Source organism: Caretta caretta, chromosome 1 (genome assembly GCF_965140235.1).
Source record: "Caretta caretta isolate rCarCar2 chromosome 1, rCarCar1.hap1, whole genome shotgun sequence".
NCBI classification, from domain to species: domain Eukaryota; kingdom Metazoa; phylum Chordata; order Testudines; family Cheloniidae; genus Caretta; species Caretta caretta.
This window is the reverse complement of record NC_134206.1, coordinates 120238329-120255827: the sequence shown is the minus strand read 5'-3', so window position 1 is coordinate 120255827 and position 17499 is coordinate 120238329. Positions and strand designations below refer to the sequence as shown.

General features: G+C 40.1%; 1 protein-coding gene across 9 annotated transcripts in view; it reads right to left on the bottom strand.

Moving 5' to 3' along the window:
- TSGA10 (testis specific 10) overlaps positions 1-17499 on the bottom strand; it is a 206818-nt gene that overhangs the window by 28417 nt on the left and 160902 nt on the right. For 8 of the 9 annotated variants that reach the window (XM_048858212.2, XM_048858247.2, XM_048858233.2 and 5 more), the window contains 6 exons: positions 11530-11606; positions 10254-10422; positions 5739-5874; positions 4842-5006; positions 4086-4154; positions 440-670 (listed from right to left, as the gene is read on the bottom strand). In XM_048858212.2, coding sequence (XP_048714169.2) covers positions 440-670; positions 4086-4154; positions 4842-5006; positions 5739-5874; positions 10254-10422; positions 11530-11606 — 847 coding nt within the window. The remainder of the gene's footprint in view (positions 1-439; positions 671-4085; positions 4155-4841; positions 5007-5738; positions 5875-10253; positions 10423-11529; positions 11607-17499) is intronic. The other variant, XM_048858223.2, reaches the window with a different exon arrangement.

Sequence of the window (17499 nt, the reverse complement as noted above, 5' to 3'; positions counted from 1 at the left end):
TTCTTTCTAAAGGGTCAGATTTGACAGACCAAATTTCCATCCACAAAAATATGGTACAATCAAGTTATGCTCTGGTTTTTAAAAACTGAGTAACAAATGCTACTAGAGCCTCAACTTTATCATCACAGTAAAATGCTGAAATAACACCTCACGGTAACTTTAAGAAGAAATGAAATGTAGCCATAAATCCTTATATCAAGAGAATTAACAAGTAATCCCCTCTCGCAGTGTGCAGTTTATACGTTGTCCTTAGGGGCTGTATTCCAGATGCATACACAACGCTTATTAAACATTAGTGATTAGAAAGCAATGAAATATCCACTCACAGCTCTGGCACTACTTAATAAATGCTTATAGAGGCTGAAATAAGAATGGCAAGTCAAGTAAGAATGTGTGGTTTAAAGTCAGTGCTGAGTTCTCTGTTTATTTTTACAATTACCGAAGGAAGTCTTCTCATTTTACTAGATCTCTGGTTCCGTGGTTTTATTAAAAGCTTGTGTTTAGCAGCAGAATTATCCAAGCAAGTGGAGAATTCAGGCGGAGTGTCAAAATCAGCTGCTGGCGAGATGCTGCTGTCAGATGTTTGGGGAGATATAGTTTTAGCACTTGCATGCCTAGGGAATAGTTGGCCTTCTGTAGAGTGGGGCCTAGAAGAAGGACCTGATGTGACCTAAAAAAAAAAAAAAATCCCAAAGAAAACATCAAACAATGAAATCAAGCAATGAAAATAGGAATTTTACAGAGAAAAAACTTGTTTAGGGTTTTTTGGGTTTTTTTTTTGTTTTTTACTTTTATTTCAGTTGCACTGCAATTACTAGCTTTTGCACATGAAATACTGTGATAGCAGTTTTGCATTTTAACAGCTAGAAGATTGCAATATCCAGTCTATTGGAAAGGAATGCTTCACCATTAAATAGCAGACCTAAAACAAACGAAAAAAGAGTCAACACATCTGAGAAAGGAAATTAGGAAAAACTTCAAAGGCCAATCCTCCTGGGTCAGCTCCCTTTCTGACTCCTACCCACAACCTACGGGGCTAGAACCTTTCTGCATTCCAGTCATACAGGGCCACGTCCCGTTCCAATCCTACAACCCTCTCTTTAAGAAAACAACGTCAAAGATTAGTGTCCCCAATATTTAACGTACTGTGCATTTTTTCAGTTTATTTCCATTAGGAAAATCTGTGACGTTTTTACCCCAAATGGAATATTTCATCCCCCTCCCCCCACCCCAGCCCAAAATAAAGTATCATGGCCTGCTCGCAGCCTGGAACTTCCAGCCAGTACAACAATCTATCCAGAAATAATGCTCTTGGTATCTTTAGGATCTGGTACTTTCCTGCTAGAGGAGTTCAACTTTTCAGCCTTCCATAAATTTAATATATAAATCCCAAGGTTTTTGCATAATTCTCAATTCCCATTCAGGTATGAAATTAGGATCATCTTACAAAATTAATTTTTAAAAGTGATTTTTCTTTTTCAATAATTAAATTCTTCAAAATAAGAAAAAAAAAAAAGAGGATATTGCCAAGGTATCAGCCATAACTTTAAAATGATCTCCTATCACTGTTTATAGCAGTCCTGTGGCAGCTTGAAACTGAAGTATATTCCCTTATCGCAGTTTTCCTCTTCATTGTGCTTTGCGCTGCTACCCAAGTATGGTAGGCTGCTGACAGTTATATACAGTTTCTCTCAAATAAGAGCCGTGAAATATTTATTTTGCTTATGGAGAAAAATGACCATTTGTATCCAATGTGCCAAAAAACTGCTTTATGCACTGCAGCCAAACAGGTATTCTTTTGTATATAAAAGATCTGTTCCTGCTCCTATTCAAATCAATGGAAAAACTCCCACAAACTTAAGTGACAGCTGGATCTCCAATCATTCTATATTTAAAAAAGAAAGGGGGGGGTGCGCGGATAACTCAATTATGCCAGCTAAGGGATGTTTTAACTAATTTGGACTGAAGTTTTCTCTATGATATCTGCAATTTGCTAATGTGTAACAATGATACATGGGTACATTACACATTAGTACCTTACAGTGAATACATTGACATTTCAGCTCCTTGATAAAGGCTCAGCACTTGCTCGCCTGACCGACTGACATGAATGCGCGAAGCCCACCTTCCCCACCCCTTTCTCCTTGATCACTTGGAGATCGGACCTTAGGTAATACTAACACTGATCATTAGATTAGAAAAATAAAGTACACAGTTTCTGTCGCTTCACTTAAAATACAGCATTCGAAGTGAGTTTCAGATGTATATTTGCTGCAGAGATTGTACGTCAGGGTATGGCTGGCCTTGTGTGTGTGTATAAGGGGGGGAGAAGGTTGAGAAAGCCCTTCCCAAGCAGCGCAGAGTGGTAGGGGACAACCATCATTCAGCTGGCTGCACTGGTGAGAACAGGGCGCGAGGCCATTGCAGGGGAGCCGGCACCAGAGGGGGAGTATCCAGTGGAGGTGAGGCCACAGCACCGTCTTCCCTCTTCAAACCAACAAAGCTGTGCTGTTGTGGATGGGGAGGACGATGACTCTAGCTACATCTTTTTCAAGGTGTAGCAGGTCGTGCTGCCCAGCTTGTGCCCTCCCACAGCCCAGGAGGGAGGTCTTGCACTGTCACTGGGGTGATGTGTCTCCTCCCCTCTCCTAAAGAAGCCCAATCTCTTAGAAGCTGTTGCTAAAGCCTGCACTGGCAGGAATGCATTTGTGCTGTGCCACTTTCTGGGTGTATCATGAATCGACCAAAACACATTTACAACGTATTTACGCCTGTTTTCAGAAAAAGAAAAAGAAAAGGGTTATTTCCTTTTTTTCTGAAATGGGTTAAAATTTCACTTTGCTGAGTAACAAGCAGCATTTCAAATAGTTTTATGTGAAATATATAGTGAAGAGGAAAAGATGGCAGCAATCTGTGTCATCTAAATGGGATTTAAAAGTATATTTTGCATGATTATCACATAACAGTCAATTTAGAACTGGCCAGCTTTTTTATTTTTCCTTTGCAATTCCCTCCCCCCCATCTCAAAATTGCTCCTCGCTTTAACCCCCCCCCCCCCGGCATTGCATCCACCATAATGCAGCTGAGGAGGATTAACTGAGACTCTTCAGAACCTGTCAAAACCACTTTTCAATCAACCAGAATGATTTAGTGCTGATTGAAGAAAGGCATCTATTCACTTTTCCTCAAGGACTGCAGACATCACCACAGAAGAATCCCCAGCTCATGCTGTGTCAGGTGGACAGATACTGACTAAAGTCTGAACCCAGGTCTCCTAAGTAGCAATGCTAATCACTATTACCAGACCAAGTGTTACTGCACCAATGTAAGAGGATGGGGTGGTTTTGTAGTCAAAGCAGGGGACTGGGACTCAGAGGATCTGAGTTTTATTCATGGCTGTGCAACAGACTACCTCTGTTTGGGCACCTCATTTAGCTCTCTTTGCCTCAGTTTCCTCATCTGTAAAATGCAGATAATGATATCACTCTCACAGGCTAAGTTTATCTATGTGTTTGGAGGCTAAATTCATTCATGTTTGTAAAGTGCTTCGAGATTTTGAGATGGGTGATATACCAGAAGGGGTCTTTAATTATTATTATTATCATCATTATTACCACTACTATTATTATCCCTCAGTATTACAGTATGAAGAATTTTTTAAAACAAATAGCCTTCACAACATACAAGATCTTTAAGCATAAAAGGGGGAAAGCCACTGTCTAAAATTCATGCCCAGGAGTCACCAATAAATCCTGACCATGAACTAACTCCATAGATTCGGGCAGTCAGAAATTTTGTTAAATCCTCTGCAGAATTCCTGCATTTTAGGTGTTCAAATGTACTTGTTTGTTCTCTTTTTGACTTTTTATCATCACATCAATAATTCTTTGGCATTAGAGAATTCTATTGATAAAGAATTGCAACTTTTAATGTTAGTAGGACAAGAATCAAAAAAAGCAAACAGGTATATACAAAAGGTTGTTCTTCCAGCAAACAGGCAACAAAGTAACATATTTATTCCTTACATTTCCTTAAAAGACTAACATATATGTTGCTTGCTTCTTAATATATTTGGTGGAAGTTACCTGTTCTTCTTCTTCACTGCCTGTTCCAGCTAAACTCAAAGAGCTAGGGTGCTTGTGAGAGTCAGAGAACTGTGGAATGGAATGAGGAAGAGATTCAGTAAAAGATGACAAATGAGATGATTACTAACAGAAAACATCTACACACACACACACACACACACAATCTAAGCTACAGTCCAGTACTGCTACCAAGTTCAAGAATTAGTGAGGACCTTGCAAATATAAAACATAAGAGACTCAGGAAAAGAATGAAGGCTTCATTAAATACTGCATAGCAAAATTACATTTTAAAAATAATTACAAATTCTTGAAAGTTTTTTCTTCCCATGCTGGAGGACACAATGTTAAGAGTGAGAGTGCTCTGCTTTTATTGACTGATTCCGAAGAGACTCCAGATTTTTCAGACATTTTTTATTCCTGGCTGTTTTGTAATTCCTGAAAACTCACTCTCTCTGGACTGCTACAGTGGCTGGCTATAATAACCCAATACACATAACTGGCATATAACCACAATCAAAATAGAAGAGGGACACAAACATTCCTCCAGGAGCTACTGCAGCTGACAACCTATCACCCATATGGTTTTATGCATAGATGTTTGAAGAAGTCCAACCAGTTCTGATGAAGAGAGAGCAAACTTGATGAAGGACAGCAAACTGAGTCCTTTATCCTGCCCTTTCACACAAAAAAAGGATGCTCAAATAGGAAAGTCTAGTCCAGTAAATGTTGAGATTGTCAATATCACAATCTACTCACCCTTGTTGCTGTGCTGGAACTTAAAATTTCATGTAGCAAAGATATTTCTGGAGGACTCCTGGGTAACCCATCATCTTCAGAACTAGTCCCAGCATCATCCATCCGCTTTGCACGAATTCCAAATGGAGGAGGAGGTCCCAGTTTCATGCTGTGTTGGAGTTTCAACTGCAATATGACATGGAAGTACATTTTGAATGTTTTTTTCCCACATTATCTGACTCTGTCCACTCCAATGATTTATTTTGATTTTAACTCTACACAACAAGATACAATTTAATGAACCAGAGCATAGAGCACCTCCATTTCCGGTTCTCCCTGGGTACCAGACAGCTCATATACCTTACCACTATAATTTAGATTGAATCAAGATATAGTAATGTTGTCGGATTAACAAATTATGCACTAATTATGCTGGGTTTCTCAAACTTCATTGCACCGCGACCCCCCTTACGACAACAAAAATTACTTCATGACCCCAGGAGAGGGGACCGAAGCCTGAGCCCGCCCACTGTCCTGGGAGGTGGAGGACAAAGTCTGAGCCCCACTGCTCCGGGCCGGGGGGCCAAAGTTTAAGCTCAAGGGCTTCAGCCCCTAGTCAGGGGGCCTATAACCTGAGCCCTGCTGCCCAGGGCTGAAGCCCTTGGGCTTTGGCTTCGGCCCTGGGCAGTGGGGCTCGGACTTCAGCCTGGGTCCCAGCAAGTCTCAGCCAGCCCTGGCGACCCCATTCAAAGGGGGTTGAGACCCACTTTAGGGTCCCGACCCACAGTTTGAGAACCACCGCCCTAATGTAATTATTGTTATTTAGTAGAAACCAAATGTTCAGTTACAGACAATTCTAAAAAGTCAAGTTTGAAAGAAACTCAATTTCTAATATTTTAAAAGAATGTCTTATGTTACCTGCAAAGCTCTAATCCGATCGGAAACATTTTCCTGAGAAAACACTCGTACGGGCCTAGCAGGCTCTTGCGCAGGCTCAGGAATGAAAATGCTGTCATGTGATAAAGCTCTGCTTCCCATAATACCTGTGTGGGACCTAGGATAATATAATAAGCTAGTGAACATGTATACGCTTGTTTTTTTAATCCTTTTACCGGATACTTAATTCTTAGATTAACTAAAGAGGATCTTGTAAACGGAGATATCAGATAAATGTTGCTTATCATTTGTTATGCCTAAAATTCTAAATTGCTGATTGAAAACAATGGTTAAAACAGTCAAATAAACCAGTGTAGTACCTTAAAAAGAAAACAACTTGAAAGCAATGACATCTGTAATGTTGATAAAACAGACTACTAAAATCCTGGAAGTAAAACCCTACAGAATTTAATCAATAATTATAATTTCTAAAGTGGGTTTTCCTTTAAGAATCCTACAACATTTAATAAAGAATTATAAATTATATAGGATTCAGAACAAAAGGAAAAAAAAAACTATGGAAAGGATATTGTCTTCTATTAAATTTTAAGTGTTTTTAGAATAGCCTCTATGGAACCCTCCTACTTTCTTCTCTATTAAAATTATGTACACACACATCTGTGTGCACTACTTATTCCCTTTTACACTCTTGAGTCCCGATAAGGTTCTCCATGTACAGATTGCCCATCCACCAGCCTGTACTAACATTTTCACTGATCTGTTTCCTTCAGGGGAAAGCCATGGCATGGGGGCAGGAGAGAAAAGAGAGGAATCCTGGTGACAACTCCAGTGGAGTTGGGGCGAAGGGCTGCTACATTGGCTATATGGGACCTGTTTCTAGACTCCCATGGATCCCCTAGGATCTGCTAGGTTAAGGCTGGTAATTCTGTTTGGAGATGGTGGGGCAATTTTGATTGGGTGGGAGGCGGGGAGAGGACAATCTGAGCCATGGATATTATGGCCCGGATCCTGCAAGTGGATCGGTAAGAGTGGACACTTCTAATCATATAGAGTCCCACTGACTGAAGTGACATAGAAGTATGGGCTGGATGAATGCACTATAAGGTGGGTAGAAAGTTGGCTAGATTGTCGGGCTCAACGGGTAGTGATCAATGGCTCCATGTCTAGTTGGCAGCCGGTGTCAAGTGGAGTGCCCCACGGGTCGGTCCTGGGGCCGGTTTTGTTCAATATCTTCATAAATGATCTGGAGGATAGTGTGGATTGCACTCTCAGCAAATTTGCAGATGATACTAAACTGGGAGGAGTGGTAGATATGCTGGAGGGCAGGGATAGGATACAGAGGGACCTAGACAAATTGGAGGATTGGGCCAAAAGAAATCTGATGAGGTTCAATAAAGATAAGTGCAGGGTCCTGCCCTTAGGACGGAAGAACCCAATGCACCGCTACAGACTAGGGACCGAATGGCTAGGCAGCAGTTCTGCGGAAAAGGACCGAGGGGTGACAGTGGACGAGAAGCTGGATATGAGTCAGCAGTGTGCCCTTGTTGCCAAGAAGACCAATGGCATTTTGGGATGTATAAGTAGGGGCATAGTGAGCAGATCGAGGGACGTGATCGTTCCCCTCTATTCGACATTGGTGAGGCCTCATCTGGAGTACTGCGTCCAGTTTTGGGCCCCACACTACAAGAAGGATGTGGATAAATTGGAGAGAGTCCAGCGAAGGGCAACAAAAATGATTAGGGGTCTGGAACACATGACTTATAAGGAGAGGCTGAGGGAACTGGGATTGTTTAATCTGCAGAAGAGAAGAATGAGGGGGGATTTGATAGCTGCTTTTAACTACCTGAGAAGTGGTTCCAAAGAGGATGGTTCTAGACTATTCTCAGTGGTAGAAGAGGACAGGACAAGGAGTAATGGTCTCAAGTTGCAGTGGGGGAGGTTTAGGTTGGATATTAGGAAAAACTTTTTCACTAGAAGGGTGGTGAAACACTGGAATGCGTTACCTAGGGAGGTGGTAGAATCTCCTTCCTTAGAAGTTTTTAAGGTCAGGCTTGACAAAGCCCTGGCTGGGATGATTTAATTGGGGATTGGTCCTGCTTTGAGCAGGGGGTTGGATTAGATGACCTCCTGAGGTCCCTTCCAACCCTGATATTCTATGATTCTATGACTTCAATTGGACTCCATGCGGATAGACTCATCCATGCAGAACTGGTAGCAATATTGGAACCTATGAATGCAATGCTGCTAGTCTCAGTGGAGCTTGTGGACTACAGTTTTTGTGGACACTGCTTGTGGGCTTGTCGTGGAGATGTGAGACTCCTTCATTTTACTTCTTATTTCTGAGGGGACTAGCAAGTAACTGCTTCTACAAATGTTGCACAGGGTGAATCAAATGCCTTGTTTCTTCCAGAGAACTGTTGGGCAGTTCCATGGGTCATTCAGGTAAGACTCTGTCCTGGTAATTTTCATTGCATGGCAGGATAGTAGCACTGGCTGGCTGGTAACCTTGCTAATGACATCCAAAATACTGGCAATTGTGTATCTGCCTCTGTTTAACTGATGGTGTTATTATTTATTTGTACTACCACAGCGCCTAGAGATCTGAAATGTGTGCATATAGATTTGCTTCTTCCCCCCCTCTTTCTTTTTAAATAAAGCAAACCAAAGAATATAGCAAATCTTAATGTGACACTTTGGGACTCTCACAGCTATTAGTTTCTTTATGGCATTGGAATCTTGAAGAGATTATAAAAAAAAATACTACCACCAGTAAATAAAAAAATCAGAACAAAATTGTGTAGCCCTGAAACTGAGATACAGCCAGAGGGACATAAGGGAACACAAACATGAATGAAGAGTGAAATTTTCCTTGCAGTAGTAGCTATAAATATATTTGATAAAACAATAGGGAGAAAGAGATAATCTGTATTCCAGCTGCAAAAGGAAGGAAAGCCTGCTGCTTGTGCCCAATACATTAGAGACATTACAAGAACAGTTTATCTAAGTGAAAATGTGATCTCTGTAATGCGGACAAGGTCAGAGAGAGATCTATACTAATTTGCTAAGTAAGTGCCAGTCAGGGGCATTACAGCTCCTTTATGCACCTACATTTTTCAAGACTGAAACAACAACTGGAGAAGCAATGTTGTATGAGCACATGTATCCTTGTTTTCTAATTGCTCCATCTTCTTTCTGGACATGTAAACCTTCTAGATGGACGTTGGAGGTTTACAAATGTCCCAACAAATTGTGAGAGAGAGAATTCATTTTCCTTTCTTTCAGAGTATTTTATTGCCTTTGTTTTTACACAAAAAAGAATAAAAAACAACAATTTAACAAAAATAGAGCATGTGAGCAAGGTCAGAGGGCTATACACACATTGCCACATGATAAGACTGAGTTACAGAGCACGTAGGGAAGGTCTGGCCATTACTGTTCTTAAGGATTTTTGTTGAGCAAGAATGCAACAACTCTGCTGTATCTATTGCTGCCAGTTTAGACACTCTGGGGTAACACCCACGCCTTCACATTAAAGCCCAAGCAGGAGTAATGTTACTATTGCCAATACTACAAAATGCAAATTTTTTTATTAAAAGATTATTTGGTTGTGTGGCGCTGCCTAGTGGCAATACTGTCTAATGTCACTCTAATGGACAGTACATTTTGGAAGGTTCGATCTCCAGGACCTATCCACACTTGCAAAAATAGCATCTCTTTTCCTCTGCTATGTAATCTCTGGAATAACCAGAATCTTGTTCATGAGGAAATACTGTTCATTAAAACAAAAACTTTCTTTCTAAGCAGCCAACCCTACTCAAGGCAGTGCATTGCAATGAATAATGGGCCTTTCCCTCTGTCTGTATATTCAATCAAATGTTTTAATTTTACACCATGTGCCTCATATAGTTTACATGTTACAGATTAAAAATTAGGGAAAACTTTTCAAAAGCACCTACGTGATTTAGGAGCTTAGTTCCCATTTTCAAAACAGACTTTGGGTCAGATTTTCAACAACATTTACATTCCTAAAGATTCAGAAAGAAGCCCTAGTGAGATTTTCAGAAGTGCCTAGGCATATTAGGCATCTAGCTCTCATTAGTTTCAATGGCATTTAGATGCCTAACCTGTTTAGACACTTTTGAAAATTCCACTAGGTGCCTATCTCTATCTTGAAGAGCACAAATACCTTTGCAAATCTGTTCCATAGGACTTTCAATGAGATTGAGGTACCTAAATTCCCGAGAGTCAGTTTTGAAAATAGGACTTAGGAGCCTAAGTCACTTAGGCACTTTTGAAAACTTTATCATCAAGTTTATTTCTCCTCAGATAAGATACTAGTAACTGTTGCACGTAAATCACATTTACTTGCAATTTCCCCATTACCATCAGTATTTTCCTAAAGAAAGTGAGGTGCCTCAGAATGTAGCTTTTTGAGTAACAGTTGGAGGTAAGCACTTGGATATTTAATCCATAAACATCATTCTGTCTTTTGGAAAAGCAATTACTTGTTTGTTTGCGAATAAAAGTAAGACTTACTCAAGTTCATCTTCAGAATCATAGTCAATGTGCCTGGACTCTGGGGCTGTGACATCACTAGCTGACTGACATGGTTTCAGAGTGATGCTCCCGGAAGATGGTAAGGTCTCTTTCCTTTTCTTTTTCCCAAAGAACTTTTTGAAAGATTTGAACTTTGACTTTTTCTTTCCTAAATAAAGAAATATTAAGGAAAGTCTATATGATAGTTTTAAAATTCCAATAGAATTTAATAGAGAATTATGACTTTTTTCTTAGATTTCTTCATAAGAAGTTTTTCTTGGGAGAAGCAACCTGGCCCACTGTGGGGTTGGATTTTTTTGTTTTTTGTTTTTTGTATTAATAGGTCTCTCAAGTCTAAATTGATTGCAAGGTATTATTATTATTATTAGCTGGAGGAATGCATTGTGATGCCTATGGCATGTTAGAAATAACCTATAATACAGGAAATAGGATCTTTTCTAATACTGGTTCCACCTGCCTCTTCAGATAAGATTTAATATAATTACACTATGAAGAAAAACCACTGTGTTAACTGAATGGGATGCAGAGATTTAAATTACAGTTTGGAAACTCAGTGTTGTTATTTAGCAAACTAAACAGTTAAGTTCTGGAAAGGCTTGTTTCCAAATGGCAAAACTAATTTAAATGCAAAAATGTCACATTTAGGTGGAAAATACAGTGTCAGGAGGCTAATGCTTTTAATAATATCAGTTTTATAACAAATCCAGAATATTTTAGATGGTAATTATGTAACTCATTGGTTCTCAGAATATTAAAATAGGAATCACGCAATAATCTGGAAAAGTGATGCTGTGCTGCTCAGAGGGGGGGGAGCTTAAATAGAGATAATTGCAATCTTCTCGTGATAAAAATTAGTGTTTTACCCAAAGCAATCCAACAACAAAAACCCAACACACTCGCAGAGGTGTCTTGCAGGGACATCATGCAAACTAATCCAGGATGGGCACACGTTTCGAACAGCAGAGATTATAACAGTCACCAGAGACAAAGGGCCAAAACTCAGACATGCTGCAAGTCCACTGAAGTGAAAAGAATTATGCCATTTACACCACATCTGAATTTCACCCTAAGAAAGTGTTTTAATTTAAGCATCTGAAAATGTCCCAAAATTGTAACTCAGAGAGAGAGAGAGCATAAGCGCATTCCCTAAATAAATAGAATCATTACTGTGAGAAGACCAAAAGATACTGAAACTCAAGAATTCTTAACAGTAAATGAATACTTTTCATATACAGATGGAAAGTAGGCACTGTACCTGAATTGTCCTCACCACATCCTTCAGCCTCTCGCAATTTAGCATCCATTATCCTTGTGGAACTCATGTGATAGTCACTTAAAAAGGGAGGGAAGTGGAAGGTGTTTATTCGTTTCAAAGAAAAGTTAGTTTACAATCATCAAATGACCATTTTACACTGATGCACCTAAGTGTATACACCCAGAATGATAAAAATAAGTCATAGGGCAAAGTGCTTTAGGTAATATTGGAATGAATTCCATAGGATGTTGCAACTTAATAAGACAACTCCTAATCCTGCTCCCATTTCATTCTATGAGAGTTCTGTCACTGGCCTCAGCTGACAGAAAATGAGGTCCCAAACTTTTTCCATAGTGTGTGAACCACCTCTTCAGAGAGAATTTACTTCACAGCCTATTTCCCTTCCTATTTGCAATTGTGTTTCTGCCTTCCTTACCCATTAGGGATCTCATAACTTCTCTGTTGTAACTAGAGCATCTGTTTACATGGACAAATACTATTAGAAAAGTATACTGAATGTAGTTTTATTTTATTTCAATTAAATTTAAACTGAAGGATTGTGGCCCATTGTTGTATAGTTTCTTTTTTTTTTTGACAAATTCACAAAAGTGTGACAGCCTTTTTAAAATTCATTTACTCACCAGAACAATGTAGAAATATAAGTCAAAATTAAAATAATGAACATCTAATCACAGTTCATTATATGTGTAATGATTTTCTTTTAAAATAGTAAGACGATTCCTAAATCATAGTTCTGTCCATAAAAAAAAATCTAATTACTAAATATTTCTAAAGAAATACATGTCCCAGGCTTGGTGACAAAACAAATATTTATAATTTAAAATTCTATTTCAGAGCAGCTGTGCTCCTTTTTCCTCCTCATCTGGAGGTTGGCTTTGTTTGCCAAAACCATCAGTTCATGGTAGACATGGTATAAAATAGTAGATACCATTGACTGTGACTCAAATACTGTGATAAATATTCAGACACCATGGTGATTGGTGCCCATATCAGAACCTACATAGAAAAACTAACACATCATGGCTGTCATGGACCACTAAAATAAGAGAAAGCTTCAATAGTAGGCACGTAATTCAAGGACTTAGAGAAATGGAAATGTAAGATTGATTGCTCCAGCCTGAAATATGATGCATTGCCTGAAACATCAGTGGACTTTTGAGCCAGACTATGACAAACTACTACACTACCCTACACTACCAAAGTCACTGCCATCACAGAATAACATGAATGCTTCTCCTGCCATATTCAGGATCTACATTCTACATCAACCAGGCCAGTAAAATTCATTGAAAATGAACCCTTCCAGAATCACAGTTTTTAATTTTTTTATTATTTAGCAGAATTAATAATCAATAAAGATAAACACTGAGAAGACAGTGGGCTCAACACATGCAAATGAGGGAAGGGAGTGCCTCAGGTTAGTCAGCAAGTGCAGTAACTTGCCTGATTAAGGAATGCAGGGAAGCAGCAAGGCCAGGGGTCTTGTCCAAAGACCTTATCTGCCCCTTCACATGGGCGGGCGTGGAGGGAAGGGAAAAAGAGACAGAACTATGAGGAAGCAGAATGGCCAACCCCTGAGCACATGGGACAGAACCTCCCTCGGGAGTGGCCTATGAAACTCCCCAAATCTCCTTGGGAGGCAGTCAGCAGCAGTGATGGAGCAGCCAGAGAAATTCCTCCTGATGCCCAGTACCACAGAAGATTCCCACACCATGTCTACTCCCAACCAAGTGAGGCAGTAGCCTTCCCACTGCCAGGAGCAGCTCTCCCGCGGGGGCAGAGAACAGCAGCAATGGTGCTAGAGCAGCAGGATGCCGGGAGTCTTAGTCAGAGGGTATGTATGTCCCTCTCTAGGAAATGCTATAAAGCAGTCCTAGAGCCCTTTCCATTTTAATTGATGTCAAGCATGTTGGACACTGGGGCCCCCTCCCAGGGAGCTGTCTAGGGAAGGCAGCAGCACGGGGTGCCACCTTCAGTATCTACAGAGCCCTGCTGACATCTCCAGCTGTTGACTTTGCGTGGCATTTATTAGGTTTCTGGGTTTTGGCTTGAGTGTACGTGTGGGCGGTGCCAGTGACTGAACCATACAGGAGAGGCTAGGTGTATCTCTCTCTATATAGTATGGTTCAATCACTGGCACCCACCCCCACAAACATACATACATATTATATACACACGAAAATACCCAATGGTTTATGATAGATTAATGTGTATGGTATCTAATCAATTATTCATGTTATAGCTCTCCAGTTCTGAGGTGCCAGAAAAACCTCAACCTCACCTTGTGATAATGCTAATGACAGGCATGGACCCAAATCAATGCCTCCATAGCCTAACTCCAGACCCTATTTACACTCGGTAGTATCTATTAGACAGTATGAGCTCTTTGGATCCTGCCGTCCCTGCATAAGCAACAGATACTAAGGCTCAGATCCTCAGCTGGTACAAACTGGCATAGCTCCATTCACTTTGATTTACACGAGCTGAATATCAGGAATATTATAGACCCTAAACATCCTATAGATAGAGTATAGACCACTCATTATCTGAATATTTGGAAGTCATTTTGTCAACTAAAATTTTGGGTGATAAGCCAATTTGGTGGCAAATTCTCACATATAAAGAGATGTTTATGACTAAGATGTTAAAAAGCTTCAGATTAGCAAATTTAAAGCAGCATTTTCCAGTCTACAAGTGAGCTAATTATCAAAGCTCAAATATTAGAAATTTAACTCCTAGAGGGATCAGAAAAAAGATTTGACTCAGCAAAAAAAATGTCAGAAAGGGTCACACTGAAAGATTATAAAAACTCATAAGGAAATTAACAGTATTACTTGTCAATTTTCAGAAAAATCATTCTGTACTCAATAAGTGAGCATTTCAAATTTGGCACAGATATACAATCTCATTTACAAAGTATCAATTCCTGCTTTAGAAGTAAATCTCACTATTTTAAATTAGAGCCCCTGTGATGCCTGCAAACTAATGAACCAAATCTGAACACTGCATGCTAACATTCTAAAATCTAGCAAGGCTTTGATTTGGATTTCAAATCACCAAGGCGTGGGAATGTTCAGATGATAAATATTTGCAGTTTGGATTCAGAGCCAGCATTTGATTTAGTTGTTACAGACCTATCACAACCATCCACATTCATTTGTATGAAAGAACACAATACTCAGTGGAGCAGAAGGTCAGTAGTTTCTCATGAAAGTTGTGTTATGAAAACATACTATGTGACTAGGACAACAAGGTGTGTCAATATCTTGATGATGACATGTCACAAAGAAATTTGTCCCATTCAATCTCACTCCTACAGGGGAAGGAGTTTCAGGCGGGCATTACTAAATAAGGATTTTTTTGCTGTCTTTCTTCCTTCCCGCACCCTTTTTTAAAAATTAAATGAGTTCAGAGGTAAGAATTAGACTTGGGGAGAAAAAGCAAATGAAAAGAATACAAGAGAGAATGTGGCAATGTGATAACTGTTAATTTTCCTCTCTCTCCTACGGTTGATATATCCAGATATTTTACAATTAGACAAAATAACATTTTATTGCTAATGAAAAACTTCAATACAAATAATATTTTAAAAAGCATTGTTAAAAATAACTTCAGTGGGCGGAGGATCTGGCCCTTAACCCTCAAAATATTGTGAAATGTACTAAAACTTGTACCTTTAGATTACAGCCGTGTGTTAATGTGGGCTCAGGGTAGGCAAATGCAGGCACTCTTGGGGTATGGAAGAAGCCCAACAGCCAGGAGTCCCTAGCTGCAAGTAGCTACAGCCACAGAAGCCACATCAGATCCAGCCAACTGGGGGTCTCTTTATTCCTCTCCACAGAGCTAATCCTGACATGAGGGGCACTTTGCATGGGCCATGCTCCTCAAAGTCCCCTCCCCCAGTCATATGACTCAGGGAAGGTAAAAGCAGGAACATTAGGAATGAAGCAAGGTCACAAATCCATGTCAAATCCATGTCACAAAATGTCAAGCGAATATCCTCTAGTGAAAAGCACAGCCCAACTGAATATCCCCTCCTGTTGAAACCTTCTTCTAGTGACAGGTGCCTTCAAACTGACCCTCCCTTCCCAGCTGCAAAAGCCTTCTTCAACTTCTCCAGTGACAAGCACTTCCAAACCAACCCCTTCCTCATGACAAATGCCTCAGCCCTCCTGTTGATAAACCTTCCTGTACTACTAAAGATAAAGCCCCTCCAACCCACACCCACCAGCTATAAAACTCTTCTGCGCATCCCTCACAACACTTTACAATATTAAGAAAAATGCCCCATTTTTAGGCTCCTGTGAAGTGAGTCAGAAGTTCCCCATCTTCTTCCCACCCCCCAGTTTGGGACCTGCACCTCCTGTTCAAGGATCCCAAGCAAACAGAGGCAGAGCAGAAGAAGCAGCACCCAGAGCAGAAGTTTCAGGATACAACTGAGGGGTTCACAAGAGGAACACAGCCAAGGGGCATCAACATGTCTCTACTTCCAAAGCCGGAGATAGAGAAGCAGGATACCCTGATACAGGTGGCAACTAGTTCTGACTACTGAGACCACTGTGGCTACTGATCTATACATACCACCTGTCTCTACTGTCACCTTCCTCCCCACTGCCCCTTTTGTCAGTTAATTCCCCTCTTTTATATTGTCTAAACCCTTGGTGGCGACCTCCCTGGGGTAAGGGACTGCCTTTGTATTGCTAGTTTGTAAAAGGTCTAATAGAACAGGGCCCATGATCCCTGCTGGTATTGTGGTAGTACCTAAGGACCTCAAAAATAAAATGAGAAGGACCCTGCAGAAAAGCAGATGAGGGCGGTGGAATACACCTGGCTTCATATGCATCCCTGACAAGGACTTGTGCTAACATTTTAACATTTGTCACAACCAGCGTTTCAGTTATCACAGATCAGGACAGAAAAATAGCAACACCATGTACCTACTGCCTCTTCCATTTTCTTACAAGAGTTCTTAGTCAGATATGCTGGATGTGGCTTCTTTGTTTAATTCTTTTATTTTGATTTTGCAGTGTACATTTTGCCTCAGTTATCAGACAACCTGAACTCTCATCCCTAGTGCATTTGTAATTATTTATTTCCACAGAATGTGCAGACTCTCTGGGTAGCATCCTCAGAAAACCTAATGCAACAGCAGCAGTCAGCAGCACACAAAAAATTACAAACACAACAAATTTCTATGGGGGATGGAAGGGGAATCTGCAACTTCTCCCTCATATTTTCAAACCATGTCAAAGACCATTCTTTTTTCTATGAGTTCAAAAGGAAAGGAGATAAACTCTTTATAAACATTCCTCCAGAGCAGCCTGTTAAAAAGTAAATTGGGAAAAAAAGAGCACACTCTAACAAAGAATATATAGAGTCATACAGCTGAGGTCAGAAAGGACCACTATGACTGTGGAGTCTGACCTATAGAATTGCACCCAGTGATCCCTGCAGTGGAGGAAATTATTCTTTCCTACCATGTAACTGAAAGCTATTGAGTATTTATGGTAGGGAATAATTTATGGTTAAAACAGAACATATATTGTAAAAGGTCATGCCTTGTTCAAGGGACAGGCTTAGCTTCCACCCCCTTCAAACAGGATGCAAGCGAAAGCACACCACCACCACCTAAAAGGCCATATGGGGGAAAAGAGAGAGTTTAGGAGGCATAGCAAAATCAACACAAAATAAACTATACTCAAGACATAACCCCTCTACTCACCACATTATAAATTTTTCTTTTTACAAAGTTGCTGTTTTAATAAATGTTTTTTCATTTTTATTTAGGATTGCCAGCCCTTCAGGATTGGCCTGGAGTCTCCCAGAATTGGCATCTATCTCCAGGTGACTGTTGAAAGCACTCCAGGAGATTTTAATAGGATATTTTAAAATAATGACATTATGTCATGTTGGGGAAAAAAAATCTCCTGGAATAGCTTCAGTCAGAGT